Source organism: Polyergus mexicanus, unplaced genomic scaffold, assembly GCF_030449975.1.
Source record: "Polyergus mexicanus isolate NDT 795.1 unplaced genomic scaffold, iyPolMexi1.0 SCAF_9, whole genome shotgun sequence".
NCBI classification, from domain to species: Eukaryota; Metazoa; Arthropoda; class Insecta; order Hymenoptera; family Formicidae; genus Polyergus; species Polyergus mexicanus.
Window position 1 is genome coordinate 9659982 of NW_027223329.1, and position 22148 is coordinate 9682129.

A 22148-nucleotide genomic window follows, 5' to 3' on the forward strand; every position below is an offset into this window, starting at 1 on the left:
CTAGACATTCTTTTTATATTGAAAGTTAACGGAGTTTTATTACGCTTTATAAACGGGGAAGTAATTATAATAAAGCGTTATTGTTAATTAAATTCTACATATGCTTTACATTAACTGACTTTAAACGAGAGGTAACTACTACGATATTTAACGTGTAAAAATTTCAAAATGTAGAAAAAATAATATCTCATTATATTTAAATATAAAGTAATAATTCGAGAAAAAGATGTTTACTTTCTGTTTCTTTTTTAATAGAATTTTTCCTGAAAGTATATTAACTTAAATTCATTCTACATAAAATATTCAAATTATGTCAAAGTTCTCTGGTTATTTAATTGCATTCGTACCATACATTAAAACCATGTTATGCATTATGTTAAATATGAAAGCACGAAGCGGTAATTTTACATTTATCGCTCAAGTCCTCGAGGTATCTCATCTCTGGCTTTCATTATAACGGTAAAGCTGTAAAATTTTATATCCTTTTCTCAGGAAAGTCTCGTATAACGGAGGCGATATCCGCGTCTCGAAGCACAAACGTTTAGGCGAAATGGGGTTTATAATAAAATCGCTTCGATAAATATTAATGATATCGGTAACGTTACGCGCCGGCTGTTAATTAGAGCTCACGATGATTTTTCTCATTCGCTTCGTCGACGAAATCGATATCCTCAATTAGCTCGTAACTCGGATTTGATCTTTGATTTCAAAGAAAGTTCTTTTCGATTTAAATAATTTCTCTGCATTTTTCATAAAAAATATATCAAGCAATACGGTTTTGAAAAGATAAATTTCTGATGTAAAGTAAAATCATTATTGTACGCCAGGTAGAATGCGTAATTTTCTCTTATCATCATAATTTTTTTTTAAATTCATGACAGTTGGATTCACAATTATTTGATTATCGATTAAAGTAAAATGATAAATAACGAAAGTTTGTTTATTCATATTTTTTTATCTATATTTGTTGCATTGACGTTTCTATTTCAATCAATTCTCCATACTTGTATTCGATTATTCTTGATATCCTGCCAAGAATATTTTTCCTTTTCGCAATGTTTAAAAAAAATATATATCTCTCAAAATTTATGAATAAAAATAATATTATCTAACGTGAATATTGAATGTTAAAATATTGTAACGGATAATGATCTGGAAATTTTCCATAGAAAATATCCTCTACCACAAATATAAAAATTCCTTGTATTAAATTCAATATCCGAGATATGTTCCAAAACACGCTCTCTCTCTCTCTCTCTCTCTCTCTCTCTCTCTCTCTCTCTCTATTAATTTTATATTAATTCCAAGATGAGAGAGCAATCTCTTCCTGGAAACTCGCCTTCTCTAGTGACGCATCTGTCTTTCCTGTGATTTCCTCTGACTTTTGTCGAAAAAACTTTCCTCCCCGCTTGCGTATATTCGACTCGGTTCGTCTCTCGCACGTCTTCCTAATAGAAATTGATGCAACGGCGTCTCCGAGAGAGATGATGGATGGCCTGCCGACTGGTAAGCAGCGATTCGAGAAGCAGTCCTTGCAAATTATTTTTCTAGCTTGGAGGGAAGCAGAAGTTTCGGAGTTTTAGATGGATTCTCTTTTATAGAAGAGCGAGAGCTTTTAATCTTTCATATATTTTTTAAAGTTCTGAAAACTAAAAGGGAGTAAAAGCGTACGCAAGTTATAATACTTCTGACTACATTCATTAATAATATTTTCTAGTTGCCGTCTAACAGATTCTTTAGGAAGAGGCGGAAAAACAAGTCAAACCTCAAACTTGATCGCGATTAATATTTACGGAAAGATTCGCCGATATCGGAAATACTTTGCTGATAAACGTTGCGCGAACTTGGCCTAAAAAAATATCTCGTGGCGAGCTTAATTTCCAGTCCGTTGAATCGGCTCGTGGAAGATCGATGCTATGCGGTGAGGGACCGCGATATTACGAAACCGCTTTCAGAAGTTTGATAAGCTTCGGAGAGCTTGACGCTTGATGGAGTGGACTTATATGTCTTCGGCGTTTTGCAACGATTCCGTTCAACGAAATAGCGCGTATGTCTATTCGCTTCTCGAAAGACGAGTATAGGAGAGAGAGTGTCGGTGGGTGGATGATGGTTCGTTTATCGTGCGACCAGAATGGCAATTTATCTTACTGGCAAAACGGACCGAAGGTACCGAGTCCCTCGGATATAAATGACGCTGCTTTTCGCGAAGATCTTCTTCGGGATTTTCGCGACAGAGACGGAGATGGAGGCTGGAAAATCTGCCGTTCCCATGTAAACGATATCGCGTTGGAGTACATTTTCAATTTCTCGTATACACATATTAAGAGTCCGCGAGCTCTTTTTCGTCTTATGACATACGCTCAAGTTTATTCTCAATTTTCTAAGGTATCTCGAGGACCCGCGTCTTGGATCTTTGAAACGGGGAAAATTATACGCAGGAGTCTCGCGACTTACGCGTCCACGTCCGGTAACTTTTACTTAATTCGATTGCAAGGGGAGTTGTGAAAATTGTGCGAACGCTAACTCGATACAAAGTTAAATTGTCGAAATAAATTTTCAATCTAATCACGGAGAAAATTAAGTTAAATATCGCGGAAATAAATTCTGTGAAATAAATAAGAGAATATAAACATCATTATCTCTTCTATAAAAACTATGACCAAAATTTTCAATCGGAAGAACAGGATCTTCTTATAATAACTAATTTGTTATAGTAAATATCGACGAAACAAATCGCGAATACATCTTTCACATTGGCGTATTAGAAAGAAAAATACGATGCGAGAGGAAAATCAGGCGCCTATCGTGTATCTTATCATTTTGAGAAACGTCATGGGCTTCGAAAATGATCCGAATTTGTATCTCCGTTTCATTTACTCCATTCGCTACGCCTGCGATCATCTCATGTATGCGTGTGTGTAGAAGAGTTTGCGTTTCTGGAGTTTCCATCCGTACCGCGAGAGAAGACGCTTCGTCTTCCTTTGCGCCGGCTTGAACTTTATTATTGGTAAACAAGCTTGCTGCTCTTTTACCATTTTTATTTCCGTCTCCAGCAGGCAGAGCTGGTTTCACACGTCACATTTTTCTCTATCGTCCTTTCCTCGGATGGATGTCTGTGTGCGTTTGGGAACTTTGGGATTAAATTTGAAGTACGCGATTCACATTGGGAGGATGAGATCGAAAGAGGAGATGGAGATCAGACACAATAGATATATTACGAAATATATACCTCGTATATATCCCGCAAGTTGTCTACGCTATTTAATAAATGCACCATGTTATTTATCACCGGCGATATATGAACGATTTATAATTAATTAATTATTAATTAATTTCAAAACTAGTTCGCCGACCCGTAAATTGTGGATTAATGTAAATTAGCGTACAATTCCAATGTGCACGAGAGATTAAGCACGCATCTGCGCGAATCTCTCTCTCTCTCTCTCTCTCTCTCTCTCTCTCTCTCTCTCTAACCGGAATTAAATTTTAAACCATACTTTATATAAATGCACGAGAAACTTCCTTGCTTGAAGATTGTATTATCCGCAAAGTATTGCGCTTTTCAAATATATACGTAAATCTTGATATTTTTAAATTTAAATTTTACATTATATGTATATATATGAATTAATTTCAGTTTATCAATTTCATCAACGTAGCTTCAAGCGCAAAATAATGTTCGCTTCCTAGGTAAAATACTTGAACGATTGCCAACGACGAAGTTTTTCAATATAACTTTCTCCTTTGCGCTTACAAGACTGTTGCTTCGCAGTTAGTGAAACGATCGACTTATCGTTTTAAGTTTATTTTATAAATTTTCACCTATACAAAATAAAAAATCATCCTTTTTACCGTGTAATAAATTATATTTATTTAAGATAATCTTTTAAAGCTTCTCTTCATTTTTTTTTTTAAATTTCTAATTTTGAAAAAACTTTTTCTTGTGGATACCCTGGTGAAATGTTATCCCAGAGATGTCCACGAATGTTTAAAAGCACACGCGTCTTCCCTTCTCTTGTTCCTCGTTGCGCGTATAATTGATGAAACCCGACTCGGCGTCGCCCTGAAGTGGAGAGATGGATTTTCATCTAGCGCCGAGTCGGGAAGAAGAAAAGCGATACCCCTCCTGCGGTAGACGGTACACCCCAACGAGAAAAGTTTCTCTCGAGACGTGCGTTTATTAAAACTATCCACCCTTCCCTTTAACACTTTCGCTGTCTACAGAGTAATCGAGGCTGATACCATCTCGTCTTTCACATCGAGCCAGGGATTCTTGAGACAAAATCTCGAATCTGTTTTAATACGAAATTGACTTTCGCATCCTAAATCTACACATTTAGCAGACAATTCGACTGCCTTTCGATGACGAAACAATTGCAAAAAAAAAAAAAAAAAAAAACGTAGACGAATTAAAATATTCATGTAAACTTAAATGAAGAATATAAAAATACAATTTATTATTTCGTTTTAAGAAATTTTATTTTTTTTTTTTAAAGATCGCTATGAGACACGTAATATCTACAAATTTTCTGTTTATATTTCTTTAGAATTATATACAGAGATACTTACATCTTTTTTTATGTCAAGTTTTTCATTAACGCGTCAAACATTAGAATTTTTATCCGATACCTTAATAAGCCACTAGTGAAATAGCGCAAAGTGATCGCGTTTGCGTTGATCGTTTAAAGTTTAAATGACACGTGATACTGCTAATTGTTAATGATATTACATCGAAGAGGCGTCGGCAGGATGGCGAATAATCTCGCCCCGTTGTCTCCCAGACGACGACGTTCGGAATAATTTGCTGCAAGACGTTGCGCGGTAAGAAGCACAGCCGTGGCTTACATAATCCACGCGGGACAGCTTATATTTCCATATAAATTAACGGAACGCGACTAACGAAATCCTGGGGCACCCTTACGGTCCTTTACGTCGTGCGTCGCGATACAGAAAATACCGTTTTTCTCTACCTCTATCCTTCATTCATCAGACGCGACGTTTATATATGCTGTGGTGGTAGTGATAATAAGGGGAAGAAAAGGGGGAGTAGAACATGTTTGTTTCTTCGTGGTTCGAGGGGATCACCTTCGTCGTAACGAGATTCTCAGTTATCCACTGTGCGTCTAGGGATTGTCCCCGAGCATCGACATGGTGTTAAGAAGAGGTAATGAAAATCGCGCGCCTTATATATGTATCGAATTGTAATTATATAATCCGTGAGAATTTTATTTCTACGGTTTCTACGGCATCTACGATTTTGAGTTAATCTCTCGTTTGAAAATAAATATCGAAACGGTTATTATTTATACGCATTCGTCAATTGTGATGAAAAATAAATGACTTTAATGGAGGTTCAAATTTAAATTTTCATAGTGATTTTTTTTAAGTGTATTTTTTAACAATATATTTTTAAGTCATTTATATTTTTCCGCGCGTGTAATCTCTATCTTTTAATATGATTTGGAACAAATTTTTAATTTTTGATAAGGTATTTTATTTTGGAAATTAATTATTACGTAATGATAGCGCTTGTATATAATTCGATCCCCGAAAAGGGATTATAATTGCCTTAGAATTATTTGTGATGTGTACTTTGCAATATTTTGAAAAAGTTTCAACCGCGATTCGCTTAACTTATGTAACAGCAGGTTAAGATTTATAAATATTCAAATCAAAGCGGCTAAGCGACGCTCGTTCGAGCTTTTCTTGCCACAGTCAATCTCGGCAAGGAAAATCACTGACGTTTTCCTTTGAATATCTTTGAATAAATTCTCCGATCTCTCCCGATTCTCGCGCGATATCGTTCTATAGCGCGCGTATAATCTTTCAGCAGAAAATGCAAATTATTCATTAAATTTCAGAGTCGCGAGCGTTTTATCGAATAAAGAACATCTCGTTTTAGAAAAAAGTCTTTAGTGCCTCAAAGTAAAAGGCTGACTTGTTTCATTATCTAAAATTTAATAATACATCTATGTAATTTTTCCAATATAAATATTTTCAAGAAAAAAATGAAGAATATTAGAGATGCTGTAGCTTTTAATCCTTTAGATATTAAAAGAAATATAACGTGTGATATCAAACTTGGCGAATTTCTGCTACCGAATTCTGCTATTTGTATAATTGTAGTAATAAAATTTTTGAACGATTGAACGATGGGAAATCCTCGCGCGACTATCTATGTAAAGAAATAAAGGAAAGGGACACAGATTTTTAATCGCGATTTTCTAGCGTATTTTCTAATGATTACGGAAGGAATCGTTGGAAAAAGGCCGCGTTCCGATCTTACGGAGGCGGTAAACGGAGGGCCATTACGAGTGTCAGGTTCATGAACGAGCTGACAAAGTATCCCGGCGGGCAGGCGAATGGAAACTTCGTTGTCCTCGGCGAAAAAGGAAATTGAATCGATTGTAATTAAAACTTGTATAACGAAGACATGCGCGCGCGGAGTTCATTTCAGCTGTCGAAACGGCGAAAATCCCATTTCTCCCTACGTTGAGCTAAACCATCGCGCGAAAGACGCGAATATATATTTTATAAATTAACGTAGTATCTCCGAAAGTGTTGAAAATTATGTTTCGGCGTAACTATTTGTTTCCACGAATCATTTCGTATCTTCCTTTTTTTCAATCGTCAACTCTTTAAAATCTCAATCAAATGCGAGTACGAGAAGCGACTATCCATTCTCTGACGGTTAGACAGTTACATAAAATAGATAAATTAAAAATATAAATCGAAACAATTCTCATTCCTATTAAATCTGTCTAAAAAAGATTAAAATTACAACGAGATAAAATCATCGTTAGATAAGATTCGTGACTTCCCGTACTTTCGCATTTCTGTAAATTGTGAAGCTTTTCTTTCACCATTTTATAACGATATAATCCAGACAAGTGCCCAGGTCTGTGCTTGCAGTTTTATCCGACTCGGCAATATACAAAAGATGTCGGACTTGAAGAAGAGGTCCCTTAAGCATCGTCGAGAATGAAATATGCAAATTAGTTCGCTTCGCGCAAAGGGGACCACCTCGCAATTTTCTTGATTCTGCGTCTGCAGGCTCCCGTCTTATTACGGATTCAATTATGCGGTCAGTGGGCGATATCGGCACGAGAGTGAGCACTTATCATCGCGAGGAATATCGCATATTCGCCATTAATGAGAGTTATGCATCAAGGAGCAGTATCGATTAACGTTTAGCCCAGATATTCCTTCCGTTATACCGCGAGCATATGTATATATATATATTTTTTTTAGGCATATTTATTCGCATCTTTTAAGAGACAAAATATCGATCGGTTCTCATATAGTCTCATACTTGCGAAAAAATAAAATAAAAAATCTTTTGTAGCAAGATGGTACAAAAAATTTCTCATAAAGGAGGAAGCAGTAATCGACCTATTTAAGTGCATTATCATATCTGCAAAAACGTGAGAGAGTACGAAGTTGGATTTTATCGAATCTCTTTACATAATCCTCAATTATCTTCCTTCCATCTCTATTCGAAGAGTGTTTTTCGAACCAAAGAACAATGCGGCTGATTAAAATACGTCAGTTACTAATTTTATTTAATAAATATAATATTACATCGTATAACATAAAAGGGATATCAATATCGTCATTATCCATTACTCGGATCGGATAGCACTCGCGCGATTCCAAGTAATCAATTATTTGCGAATCGCTCGAGCGACAGAGTTGTGTAAACACGTAATATAACTTTTATTCTTTGATATAGAATTCCATATTTTTTTCTCTTTCTCTAACGACAGCACAAAACATACAATATGTTACAATATCGTTACAGGGACAGTAATTATCGCGCCGTTTCGGGCATTTCATCGACATTTCCTGACCTCGATTCGGTGCTCGAATAAAGTATTATTTCGCGAAAATGTTTAACTTTGTCTTCTTAAAATACCTACAACAAAATTTCGCTTGTCAAGGCGCTCCTTTTTGATTCGTTACGTTTAAACTGAAACGAAGCGAACGATTGCATATATGTAGAGAGCAATGCATTGCGTCATTTTAGTGTATATTAAAATAACAATACTAAAACAGAAACAATAATAAAACAATATCATTTTATCATAAAATTAAATTGAATCAATTAGAGATACATTTTTACAATTATTAAATCGATGGCTGAGTGAAAACAGCCGCATCATCGCTAAGCTAATAAATGAATAAATATATAAATAATATAAATAATTTATTTTTTTTACAAACATTTTTTCGCCTATTTTCGTCAAAGATCTAACGCAATGATGCGCAACAGCAATAATCAAAAATGACACACAAGAGCATGTTCTCTTACGAAAGAGAAACTTATTATTATTACACTTCACCTTATTATTATTACTCTTCATTTATTGGTTTAATCATCTCATCGACAATCTTCTATTTATAGAGGACATCGTTAAAACTCGTATAAACGATCGCTCGCAAATCGTGAAATTTATTAGAGCTATATAAGTTACCTGAAAAAATTGCAATAATCGATACTTACAAAGCTTAATAATAATAATAATAATAATAATATAAAAAAAACGCGCTTTTTCTCGATCATAATAATTATATCCGCATTCGAGGGGTCGGAAGAATGTTGTTTTTATACACAAAAGTAGTATTTTATAAACCGCTTTAGAGATGATCTATATAATTCGTGAGAAAATTCGGGATAGAATTCTTTTTATAATTTTATGTACCACGTGTAATACAGAAAACATTCGAAGAATTAAAATATACGTATATACAAGATCCAGAATATACATATACACATGCACATGTACATTACATAGAATGTACAATATATAAAATCATAAATCTGTCTTGAATTCTATCACGAATTCTAAATCGTTTAAAGTGGATTCTAGAGTTTTTTTTATTTTCGGAAAAATTGATTTCCTTTCTTGTTTCTCGTATCAGAGAAATGTGACAGTCTACTCGTGCGGTAGCTGCACGTAACTTTTCATTAATTAATCTATGTACAAATTATATATAGAACTGACTCACAACTGCAAAAGGGGACGCTTCGAGATTCTCTATGAAAATGGAAGATCACTGGGAACATCGCACGACGATATGTATATCGCAAAAAAAATTCTGCGATATATTTATATATCGTTGATGAGTTTCAATAATTGTCATTTACTCTCATAATCGTAAAAAGTTTCGTGTATACGAAAGAAAGTATATTTTATTATTATCAATTTGACAGATTTTCAGTGTATATAATATTAACAATGTAGAAAATAAAAGAGGGCAAAATAAATTTCACGATCGTGGCAATTATCAGTGTGTCATGAAAGAGTTTTTAAAATTATTTACAATTTTTTTTTTTTATACAAATTATCCTGATACCTTGTCCAGTGGAGATTCTTGCGTTATCTTTGAAAGATAACTTCGTCGTCCGAGACACACGCATTTGTAACACACGCAATTTATTATATTTTCGGATTTCGCAGAGAGAATCTCCGAATCTCGTGTTCCCCCTCCCCCCCCCCCCCTCTCATAATAAGAAGACACTTACTAGTATCAATATTCGTAGGGAGGGAAAGAGGGAAGACCAATAGCAAAATATTTGACATACGAAAATAGATGTATGAGATTTTCTTTACATCGTTCACTATCACAAATGTCATCTACGGTATCATTAATTACTCTAGAGCGAGTTACGATTTTTGATATGTACAATACATGTATATATATATACATATGTATCTATACGCTCTCTTAATGAAAACAACTGTCCGTAGTTGTATCAGTCAGTCTGCCTACGGGTATCCATCGTGCGAACAAATAAAAGTGGCAATTTGAAATTTTAATCTTTGTTTTTTTTTTTATAGGCCTAGCTTTTTGGCCCCTTTTATGTCTCGACGTATAATTCTGTCCTTTTTTTTTATTTTAGAAAAAAATCTTCATTTATGAAGAGAGAGATCGGGTTAAAAGTTACTTTATAAAAGTAACTCGTTACCGCTAACTTTCTCGTATTCTTTTCTCTGAATAATAACTTCGTCAGCATTTTTCTTCTAAAAAATAATACGTTGACGTTACTGAATTATTAATATTAAAAAGTAATTCGTTACTATTACTTAAAAAATAATAAATCGTGACAATTTCCATGACTTTTTTTAACGCTATGACGAGGCCAAGTTAAACACAAATTATAAATTACAATCGATAATTAAAGCTGTGCCAATGAAAAGCGTATTAGTTTATGGAAGAATCGCTTAAAATTCAATAAACAAAGTGGATCAGGGTAAACCTGGAAAGATATTGTGTTCTAATGAATATACATATATTAATCAGATCTCTCGTACTACGCGATAGTAAATTACTAACATATTGATATATATTTACGTGTACATCTTTTTATTTCTCGTCTATCTTCTTCCCTCTTTCTCTCGATACCTCCCGTTCCTGCTGTTCGACAACAAAATGTAAGGAACGCATCATACAGGAACAATATGTACACAGCACGTGCACGCATTGCACGTTTGTCATATTATTAGCAATTAATTGTGTTGCATCGATCAAATTCTCTATTTACACGCGCACTCTTTTTGTCATTTCTGAAAGTTTTCCGACATAAACGTAATGCGATCGACGAAAGATCGTCTAGTGGAAGTTGGCTAAATTTGTTCTCGAGAGGAAATAATATAAAAAGATCTAACGTGATACTTGATTCAATATTTCGCAAGATTTACACTGTGAAATTTATAAATCTTTTAAATTTTAAATTTTAAATTTTTATAATTAATCTGTTCTAAAACTTTTACTTTCTTTTTTTTTATTCCTAAATAGAAGCGATTAAAAGATGAAACTGAATGTATAAAGAAAAAGATAATGACATAAATCGATTTCTAAACCGGTAGAGTACCTTGTCAAAATTAACATTGAAAGAAATCGATCAAAATTCCTCCTAATCAATGAAAAAATTTTTAAACGTACCTTAATATTGATAGAATCCGTTGTAATTAATCCGTAAAGTGGCAATCACTCAATTCAATCATTTATTTCAATATTGTCCCAAAACGATAAATATCATTTTTTTTTTTTTATTCTTTCTCACTCCATGCCGTTTCACACAAGAAATTTCTGTAATTACCTGCATTTTCGTATTCCATGGATTCTTGTTTTTTATCGCCGACAACGTCGCACATTACACGAAGAGTTGAAGAGGTAGTATTTAATACGATTCATAGGGCAGTGTCGTTCGGAAAGGGCAAATATTGCATATTATCGGAATTTTCCATCAACCAATCAACGCAAGATCGATGACCGATCGCCAAGCTTAGCATCATTGCATAAAGTTCACGTTGTACGTTTCGAGTTGCATCGGTTGCAAACCAATTTCTTGGAGACCGTTCTTAAGACGGACACCCGGCCTCGTGCCGGTCAGCGATGTCTTGGTGACATTGAGATTGTCGAGCTTGTAGAACGCGGTTCCCTGTGCGAATCTCTCAATGAGCGGACAGTGTTTTAGCGCTACATCGATGCCTACGGAGCAACTATAGCCCTGTCGGTGTAACACCATAAGAGCGCTATTTACTGGAAAGTGCGGTAGTTTTTGATCGTGATTGGTGCGCAGATTGAGCAGATGAAGATCGCATGGGAAGCTCTGGCTTAGCAGTCGCACCTCTGGTGTCATGGTGACCTCCTGTTCGCTACCGTCCACGACGAAGATATTGACTGGGTAGTTGAGAGCGTTGCTCAGATGATTGGCGAATAGCGATGGCCTCGAGTACTTGTCTTTTTCGCCGGTGATGTCCTCGAGTAGTAACCAGTGCTTAATGACGGTCCGCCGATTGTCCAGCAAACCCTCGCCCATGCCTCGCGAATCATCGTACAAAGTTCTGCGGTCAAGCATCACTTCTAACCAGCCGGGTTGGTAGCTGGCCGCACCCTGACAGTGATTCACCAACAGCGTTAACCGATGACTCGAATCCTCGATGTAAGCCATGGTTGTGATGGGAAAGTAATTGCCCTCAATACCGATGCGCTCAATCTTGGTGCGCTTAATCATCTGGTGGCCATTCAGGTCGGTGTAGAACTCTGGTGGGTCACCATTGGAGATGTCGGTTTGTAGCCGCATGAACATCTCTGTCTCACGATTCTTGGGCGGCGTCTCGAAGTCAACGATATTACGTACGTAAATGGCTTCGCCGAGGCCACCATCGCGATGATAGATAGCCACATGGTGCGTTAGCAATTTGCCGTACTCGACAGTGAGACGAGAACTAAGGCTGCCACTGACGATGTAGATCTTTTGATGAGGCGTATAAGCCTCGAGGACATCCTTGTCGGTATCCCGGAGATTTGGATCCGGCATGAAGAGATAGGCGCCACTATGAAATTGCGCTGATGGGTACGCGGCGAATTGCACGGCGCACTGCATGATCTTACCAGTGGATTTCTTGGTGACTCTCTTTAGAAAGCCTGTCTGTCCGTCAAATAGCAACTTCATTCGTTGATTCTCCAGCTGCACATCGCCCACCTGCATCGGTTTGATAGGAAAAACATTGTCTTTGCCGCAACGACTGCAATATACCGTTGAGATAGCTTCCACCGGTACCTTATCGACCTGTTGCAAATGGTACGTGGCGATCGATAGAGGTTTCAGTTTGGCTACAAAGAGCAGTACATACACGTCATGCATGATATTCGTAGCATTCATCACCGGCGCAATTTGGTAAGGTATGGGATTTCTCTGTGGATCCAGCACCTTGATTTTATATGAAGTAACCTTGAGACTGATCACTTCCTGTCTGGGTTGCGCCAACGGATTGAAGAGGACGATCTTTTTAGTCTCGTGACCGCTCAAGCCAATCGGTATCTTCTTCGGCAACTTCTCGTAGCTATCCCTATCTGATTCAGCTAGCACGTAAACGGAATTCGACTTGCCGCTAGTGACAGCTGCCAGCGATTGAATGGCGAAACTCTGCAAACTCGTAGTGTCCGAGATTGACTCGAAGAGCTTCAACGCGTAATCCTTCATCACGAAAGACTTTGAAGTGCCGGTGATTGCATCGTGATGCTGAAACAGGCCCAGATTGCGCCTGGCCTTTACCAGCTTTTCGAAATACGTTTCGTAAAGTTTTATATCCTTGCCGGATTGCTTGGCGAGATTAAGCGTGATTGTATAGAGAATCTCGGCTGATCTAAGATTCGCTTCCAGTTCGCGGTCCAGGATCTTCATGTACGGCCTGGTGGTAAAGTAGCCGCTCCAATAGGCCGGTCTACCCTCACTGAAAATGTCCGAGTAGACGAAGAAATCACCCGTCAGCGACGGAAACTTGTCTACACGCTTCTTTATCTCGTGAAAATAATCCTTCGGCGTGCCAAACACTACCTCGGCATTGTACTCGTCTTTGCGGCTATTTATGTAATCCATCAAGATCTTGTAGTTTGTGTACTGTTGATCCCATTCAATAGCGTGGTCGTACCTGAAACATGGGAAATATAATTTAATAAACTTTCATTAATTAATCTTTGATGCATGTCTATTGGATATCAACAATCATTTTTTTTTTAATTTATATAGAATGAGAAAAAAAATTCTATAATATAATTAATATAATAAATTATAAATATATTATTATTTTTTATAAAATAGAAAAATTTTGTTCGATATATATTCATATATATATATATATATTTCAAAAATGTTATAAATAATTCTTAAATGGAGAGAAAAATCTTATCTTTATCTTTCGACGAAATAAAGCTATACAAACCTGAAATCATCGCCAAGCGGCATTAGAACGACGTTATGAGTGAAGAGCGAGCCGGTTCTCGCGTATTGTTCCAGCAGGAGCTCGGCCATCTGCTTGACATTGTTGGGCGTGATCTCGACGGCGCGTACCGAGTACTCGGTATATTCGCCGCGTATCTTGCGAAAATCGAAGTTGAGACAGACATGCGGGTGCGGACCGCACGAGTGCTTTATATTGTAAATGTCGAACGGCTGATTGTGGGTGAGCATGTCGGCCGAGCCGATGCGATCCCATGGCTGCCGCCAGATAAAGTCGCCGTATTGCTTCTTGGCGAACCACTGCTTCCACGCGTAATGTATCCTTTGGATCACCGTGCCGGTTGCGCCCGAGGCCTTTAGAAAGTAGGGTATGGTGCCACCGTGGCCGAAAGGATCGACGGACCAGCCCGATTCGGGAACCACGTCGAGATTCGTCTTGAGCCATTGATGACCTAAAATTTGAGAACAGAAGTTCCTTTTTTACATATAGTTGCAAAAATGCTGGACATATTTGAAACGTTGGAAAAATATAACAATAGCGAGAAAAGGAAATCAATGAGAATAAAAAATTATAGTAATTATAATATACAAATATTTTGAGAGATAAAAAAATATCATGTACAAGAAACTTTTCGTATCATTTAGGATTGTGTGAAAAAAAATAATTCTTTTGCAATTTTATATATAAAAAAAGTTTTATATAAAATACACAATATTGCATTAATTTTTCGAATAGTTTTTACAATTTAACGCAATTTAATAAAAATTTGACATTATAATAATGTAAAATCAAAATAAAGAATATCGCTCTGGATTCATTATTATAATAATGAATTTGTTTGTTCATTTATTTAATTGTATATTTTCAAACAACATATAAATATCTAGAAGGCGTCAAAATTCTTTAGACATCTTTCAGAACTATCCGTGAAATTTCGTTCGTCGTTTCGACCGTCGTGAATTTTAATTAATTGGCTAATAGAGGAGATCCGATATAACTCGCGTACGGATCTAGTTTACGGTTTATTTTCGTTTAATCTGCTAAAACTAATCTACGACTTAATTGTGAATAGCATATATCGTAAAAGCCGCGTCTGCTGATTTTTTTATAGTATGCATTAATTTGCATCCCTTCTAGCGATGATTAATGCATATGGAAAATATAGATTTAACCCGATTGCCTATGCAATATCAATTATTGAAGGAATAAACAATTTAATAAAATGAATAAAGAAATATATCACCCTTGAAAAAATCTCTAAGCATCATCGGAATGATATAAAATATGTAAAACAGCCAATCTTGGGGAAGACTCGTCCTCGATCTTTTTACAAAATATGCATCCGAATTCCATATTTAAAAGTCTCTTATAACATTCATAATTTGTATTTCTTTTTTTTGTGTTCGACGAATATTTTTAATCTAAAATATAGGATGTATCCTATTAGTTAATTGCAAAAATAAAAATAAATAAAGATCAGAGTCGGAACGGAGTAGTCCGTAGATCGAAATTGGCAAGTACAAAGAAAGAAGGTATAAATACGATTGAAAATATATATCATTAGCGGATAAGAAACATCGGACTTATCGAAAAAGTCGTCGCCGCGGTTAGGGAAGAGGGTCGTCGATCATGGCCGGATAGGACTAGACAAGGCGGAAACTTACGGCGTTGGCTGGCGAACGAAGCCGCGAAATTAATCCCACAGGAACGGGAGCAGAGAACGCGGGTAGACTCACCGGGGATGGTTAATAGAATTAGCCTAAAGTCAACGGTAGTTAGACGATATCCCGCAATATCTCTCTCTCTCTCTCTCTCTCTCTCTCTCTCTCTCTCTCTCTCTCTGTCTTTTCACGTAGTCGCGACAATAAAACGCGCTCGTGTACGTTATCATCGCTTATCGTTTAAGTCGTGTTTTTAGCATAATCTCATGAATGTTTATGAATATACAATAAACAATATTTGCCAAGCACGCGAAAGATATAAATCAAACGGATTAAGTCGCTTGGATGAAAAACCATTACATTTCTTCCATTGTATTATATTCTTTTATATCGTATTTATTTGCAGTGAATTGTAAAATAAAAATACTGTTGCGTCGACAAAAATGGAGAAATATTTTTATATATAAAAATGTGAATAAATATAGATTGTACTATTTTTCATAACTTTCTCATAATATTATTTTAAGCTTCCCCCCCCCCCCCCCTAAATTGAGAGTTACGAGTACGAGCTTTAGAGATCGAAATTAGTAATTATTAAACTATTTATGAAAATATGAATGTAGCTATTTAGAAAATTCGCGATTTAATGCCGTTTGGAGAGCACGCGGAAATTAATGTTCACTTTGCGACGTGAGCATCTCCAACCAAATGGTGGTGAATCCATCCAAAATCCAAATTCTCGGGGTCATTCGCAGCTCGCTTGCAACCCGGAAATTGCATCAATTATTCGAGAAAGCCAGAGCTCGGCCGCAAATTGCGCGTTCGTCGTCCTATCCCGCCGATGGAGCTCGTATTATTGTGGAAGTCCGGAGATAGAGATGGAGAGAGAGAGAGAGGAGAGGAGAGGATACGGGTAGAAACCAAGGTGAGAAAGAGAGACTAAAAGGGTGCCTAATGCGGGGAATAAACCATTAAACTGTACTCAGCCGGGTGCTCGACTGATTATAACTCGTTAGAGCTGCACGACATGTGTGCATTAACAGAATTATCGCGACCCACCCTGAAAGATTGCGAATGTCTCACATGCAAATTTGCTGCATTTCTGCGAGATCTGAGCGAGATAATCGCGCAGCTAATTTTTTCCAAAAGGATCGACATTGATATTTGCTGTTTTAGAAAAAAGAACCAAACGCGTGAACATATTAAGTTTATTATCGGAAAAAAAAAAAAAAAAATTATTAACAATAAACTCGCTTTTCTAAAAACGAGCTGTTTGAATCGAGGAGGAAAATAATCGCGTAAAATAAGTAGTAAAGTGTGTATAAGACGTATAAAGTTTTAGAAAGCGAGGTGAAAATACTCGAATATGGAATATGGAATTCTCTTCTCGACAGGATGTCTCGAATCCCTGCAAACGAACGATTGGAGATAAGAAAGAAATGCATGAAAAAGCTACGGACAAACTTTCGAAAAAGCTCGGTCACGTTCTGATACTCCGAAATAGGTTGTGCAAGTGCATGTCGAGATGCTGCGTGATATATAGAGAGAGGATTTGCAGCACGGAATAAGTCAACAGACGTGCCAATTCTCTCTTTGGATTTCCAATTTCAATTTATCACAAAACGTTTACCCTTTTAAAGTTTTTTTTTGTCAAATTTTTTGGTTCGCACAGTCTATCGGAATGATAATGATCAAGCACGAAATAGAAAATAAAAAGATGGTTATAATATTTTTTTTATTCCCCCAAAAAATAATAAATAATTTCACAAAGTATTTCTTTTCTTATCGTCGAAATTTTCAGGGTGTTTTATCATTCTTCTACTTCTAATCCTTTTACTTGAAATATAAAGATTGTTTTTTGAATTATCTGGATTCGATTGCAATATGATACACAGTCGTCCCTTAACGAACAAGTCACGATAGAACGCGAATAATACAAGATTTCTATTCTCACGTCCGTTGACAATTATTAATTACCAAATCGAGCATTGTGTAATTTTCAACACTTTGTAAAACAAAGAAAAAATGAGTTTCTATATCCAACCGATAATGGGAGATATCGTACGCCACTTGTTGCTTTCATTCCAAATCCTATGATCATCTTTATATTTTCTTTAAAATTCTCTAGAATATTTTCTCTCGCCGGATCAAATATATTAATAGCTATTAATTACCACGGACGAATCTAAAAATCTCAACCGACATGTGATTTATATCCATCACGTCAATTTATCAGATATTATCCTCAGATTATTATCGTGATTTAGCTATTAAAAAAGCGTTATCGCGTGACGTTAAGTTTCTGTCTATCCTTGTTCCACTTTTGAATCTCGTTTAGGTTTAACTTTTTCGCGTTTTAGAGTTATATGAAACAATACTAGAGAAAAAAATCAAGATATATCGTATAACGAGTAATCAAAGTATTTTTATATCGTAGCGAACGAACCATGACTATTTAGTTTCACCGCAAAGAGAGAAAACTAACGGATTTTACCCTCAAGTGATATTTATGGCATCAAGCCGCGGTTAATAGCAGTCAATTTCCAGGCACCGGTATCATCGAACGAGAACGAGGGATTCCGCGACAACCCTGGTAATAATGGACTCATTTCGATGCGCTTCCGGTTATTATCGTTCCTGCGGCGTGTTATAGGCGAGCCAGGAGGGAATGACGTTTATCTCGATCTCACGATCGACGTCGCGACATCGGCTCTCCGAGCTGTTTTCGGATACCTGTTGTCGAATATATACAATATTGTATTCCTCGACAGCGGGAAAATATTTTTCCGCTTTGCTGCACGTTCGAGCACCACAAGTCTCGCGATCGATTTTCAGTTCCGGAGTTTGTAAAAGAAATGAAGGCGAACGCGAATAGAGAGAGTAAAGGTATATGGTATCCATAAAAATTAAATAAAGCAAGAACATTAGAATTTTTTTTTTTTTTTTTTTTTTTTTTTCAGAAAAATAAATCAAGCGATATTATGAATGAGATAGATATATAAAAATATGACATAAAGATACAATATAATTAATATAGTAGAGTAAATTACATTACTTTATTATTTTATAACATTCTTTACAAAATTTTTCATTAGCTGCATCGTGAATTTTTGAATTAAGAAAAAAATTAGTTTACTGCATTACGCATTTTGCATTCTTTATTAAAAAAAAAAAAAAAAAAAAAAAAAAAAAAAAATCATTTTTTGAAAATATTTTCGCGCATGTAATTTAAACTGAATTAATATATTTATTTAAGTTATGTAAAATAAAAAGAAAGGAAGAAAGGAGAGGGGAGAAAGGAAGGGGGAGGTGGGTAGAAAGAGAGAGAGAGAGAGAGAGAGAGAGAGAGAGAGGGGGGCGCGACAGCGATGATGTTATTCGGATCCGAAATGAGACAAACAGGCGGATAATTAATTTGTTGTGTTTATGATTCATGGGAGACGGATTTCCATCGGCAAACACCCTGCCATTATGATACGATCGCTCTATTGTCCTTACGTCGAATGAGGTCAACCACAGAGCCGTATATCAGCCGAGCCATTCTGATCGAACAGGTGCGATCGGAATGAGATGCGTTCGCATACGGGCTCGTAAATTATGCCGATCCGCTCGCCATGCGTGACGTCCGCGATTTGTTGCGGGATGCAGTTGCGGCCGAATGCATAATTTTACGCGCGCGGGAAAAGCCCCCCCCCCCCCGCCCCCGTTCATAATGTGCCGCGTGGTTGCGCCTCTCGGTCTGATCAAGACGAATCTAAAATCAGCGCCGCGCTTTAATACTATGCAGAATTTAATCTAAATAATTTCCGCTCCTGCATTAAATAGCAAAAAATATTAATTATAGTACGACTTTAGAATAAACGTAAATTGCAAAGCAATTTTCAAAATTTTATCGAATATAATTATTTGTGTAAGAATTTTGCTTTATCATTCTCAAGGATTATTTAGTGAGAAATTAATTCTGCCATAATATATTTATTTCAATTATTTATACCTTGAATTTATCTAAAGGGAAATCTTTTATCGGAATTCAACGTTCTTCGGTTTATTCTGAAATACTCTGTATGTTCGAAGTTCTCTCTCAAATTTCCGGAGGCGTGTTTCGGATAGAGTTCAGAGCAATCTAATGCGTCGTCCGATCTCTCGCGGGATTGTCTCGTCGCACTTCCTTTTCCAGCCTCCGGCTGAATGCGACTATTCCGTTGCTCCTCTCTCTCTCTCTCTCTCTTGGGGATCTCTCGATTCCGAAATAAGACCTCTTGCTGGCCTTCTCAGTGGCAATTTTCGAGCGAATACTTATGGCGCAGAAAGTTTCCCGTGTGTGCAACACGCGAGTCCAGCTTGTCTGCGCCGATCTCGCACGATGGCACGATCGGATTTAATCAAGCAGAAGGAGAAGTGCAATCCGGAATTCGTCGGACAGAAACGAAGAGAAAAAGCGTAGAAACTTTCTACGTCGTCGTATATATATATATTTCAAGTTCTCAGACAAATTGTATCTTTTTTTGAAATAAACATTGTGCATCCTTATGAATATATAATCGCGTCGATAAGAATGTTTTTCAAAATTAATACATTTTGGAAATAAAATCTAAAAAATATAGAAGTCGATTAAAACATATCGATATTGAAAATGTTTTATACATACTAAAATAAGATTCTGCTGTTTTATAAAATCTTCCCTTCGTTAATTAAAAGGAAAATTTTTCGCGCGTATATAATTACATATACCGCGTATTAAACGTTCGACACGCGCTTTCGCATATAAATTTTAAACTATCGCATTAGCGTGTTAAATACGGAATGGAACTGTGTGGATGCAGCAATACTTTACGCGCAGCATCCGCTTATTTTGCAGTTGTTCTGTCGAGATGAGAATGCAAAATACTGCATTCTCATCTCGACAGAACAACTGCAATTGCAGCTGCGATCGACACTCGAGGATCTAATTACGGCTTAATGTTCGTCGACCCCTTTTCTTAACGTTTTTCTTCTCTCTCTCTCTCTCTCTTTTCGTTTAAGGGATGGCGAATAAAAAGGGCGTTGGGAGAAAGGTTGAACAAGCGGAAGGAAAAAAAATGGGGGAAGGAGGGGACGAAGCTGCCACTGTCTTCGCACCACCGCAGGATCTCGTTAGCCTACTTTCCGTTCTCTCCCTCTCTCCTTCTTCGTCCTCCTGTGATCGTCCAGGCGTGCGTCGTTTTTCCTTTCCGCGTGTAACGCACGTCACCCCGCTTTTTTTTCCGCTCAGGTAATCACCCTTCCTTTCTCTCGAGCAACGCGCCACCCTTCGTTTTCCGCATATTATCATCGCTCTTCTCTTTTAACTCGCGCGCACACGACACTTTCTTCTTAGATCCTTTCTCCCTTCCCTCACCCCCATCCCCTCTCTCTTAAGCCCTCTCCGTATTATTCCGATGTTTCAGCAAATCTGCCGTTATTATCCTCAGGCTTACGTATCTGATATGTACAAGCGCGATTGTAATACGCTTTGTGATATACGCATAGCTTCTGGTTTTTTTCTTTACGTAACTTTTACATAAATTTCTTCCTCATATTATCTCCTTCCTTCTGTTATTCTTCAATGTGTATATCGATATAAAATCGAAATCGTAACAATATGAAATTTACTCAAGCGATACATTTGCGTATATATCATGTATATATTACATAAATGCATATATTATAATAAATGCATATAAATAAATGCATATATTATATAATATCATGAAAAATCTGTATTGCATTTGCTCTAACATATTGTACATTGCGACGATATAAAATGACGTCGCTTACAGGAAACATCTGTCATATGTTTTACGTAAAAAAAAAAAAAAAAAAAGAAACGTTCCAAATGAATTCTTCTCGTCAACGTCACTTTTGATGACGTTATTTTTCACAATATTAATATTATTAATATTTTAGTCGTGTTAATTTTAAATATGATACATGTCTATATAGCTTCGATAAAATAAAATTAAACTTTAAATTATTAAAATCGATACGCGGTATTAATTAGCACGCAATTTTCCTTGAAATCGACTTTGTTTAGAAGCGCTATGACTTACCTCTCGTTCCCCGAGATAAACGTCTCTATTATCGTATATTCGTCGTCTCTCGAGAAGAGCGAGAAATAAGACTGACTATCTTTTTAACGGCGGGAATTTCGCGCGCGCTTCGAGGTGCGACGAGCAACGGAAACGCCTGTATAACTAGCTACTCTCTCAGTCAAAGTGCTGTCTCGTCGAGAGCCATAACCGTAACTATTCCGTAGTCCCGTAGAACAATAGCCGTATCGCAATAATAACAACAGCGTGGCTACGCTAACTTCCACGTTCGTGGCGAGATACAAGAATGAGACGGACGAAAAGTCTCAATATTTGAAAATCTTTATCGGGGAGAACGACAGAAAGTATCTGGCGAAATAAAAAAACGAGTATTTTATTTGAAGTTATATTAAAAGGGAAGCATATACGCAAGAACGTTTCTCCGTTTGAAAATATTTTCGCTAGCTCCTCTCTCTCTCTCTATTTGCCAATTTTCCAGCTTTTACACGAACGCATTTATCAGTAAAAAAAACATGTGTTTTAAGTATCACTCTGTGCATCGTGAAATGATAGAACGCAGAATTTCTCAAAATATCGATGGATTTCAGTATTCGAGAAAAAACAGTGCGAGCATGGAACGCGCGTTTCATCGTTCCGATGCGAATGACGAGCGGATCCCGAAATGATCG

At 36.7% G+C, this 22148-nt stretch overlaps 1 protein-coding gene across 4 annotated transcripts in view; it reads right to left on the reverse strand.

Annotated features, from left to right (window-relative positions):
• Nucleotides 1–9499: 9499 nt before the first annotated feature.
• Alpha-man-iib (alpha-Mannosidase class II b) overlaps nucleotides 9500–22148 on the reverse strand; it is a 119995-nt gene continuing 107346 nt past the window's right edge. For all 4 annotated transcript variants that reach the window (XM_070301793.1, XM_070301796.1, XM_070301794.1 and 1 more), the window contains 2 exons: nucleotides 13734–14202; nucleotides 9500–13442 (listed from right to left, as the gene is read on the reverse strand). In XM_070301793.1, coding sequence (XP_070157894.1) covers nucleotides 11297–13442; nucleotides 13734–14202 — 2615 coding nt within the window. In that variant the 3' untranslated portion in view covers nucleotides 9500–11296. The remainder of the gene's footprint in view (nucleotides 13443–13733; nucleotides 14203–22148) is intronic.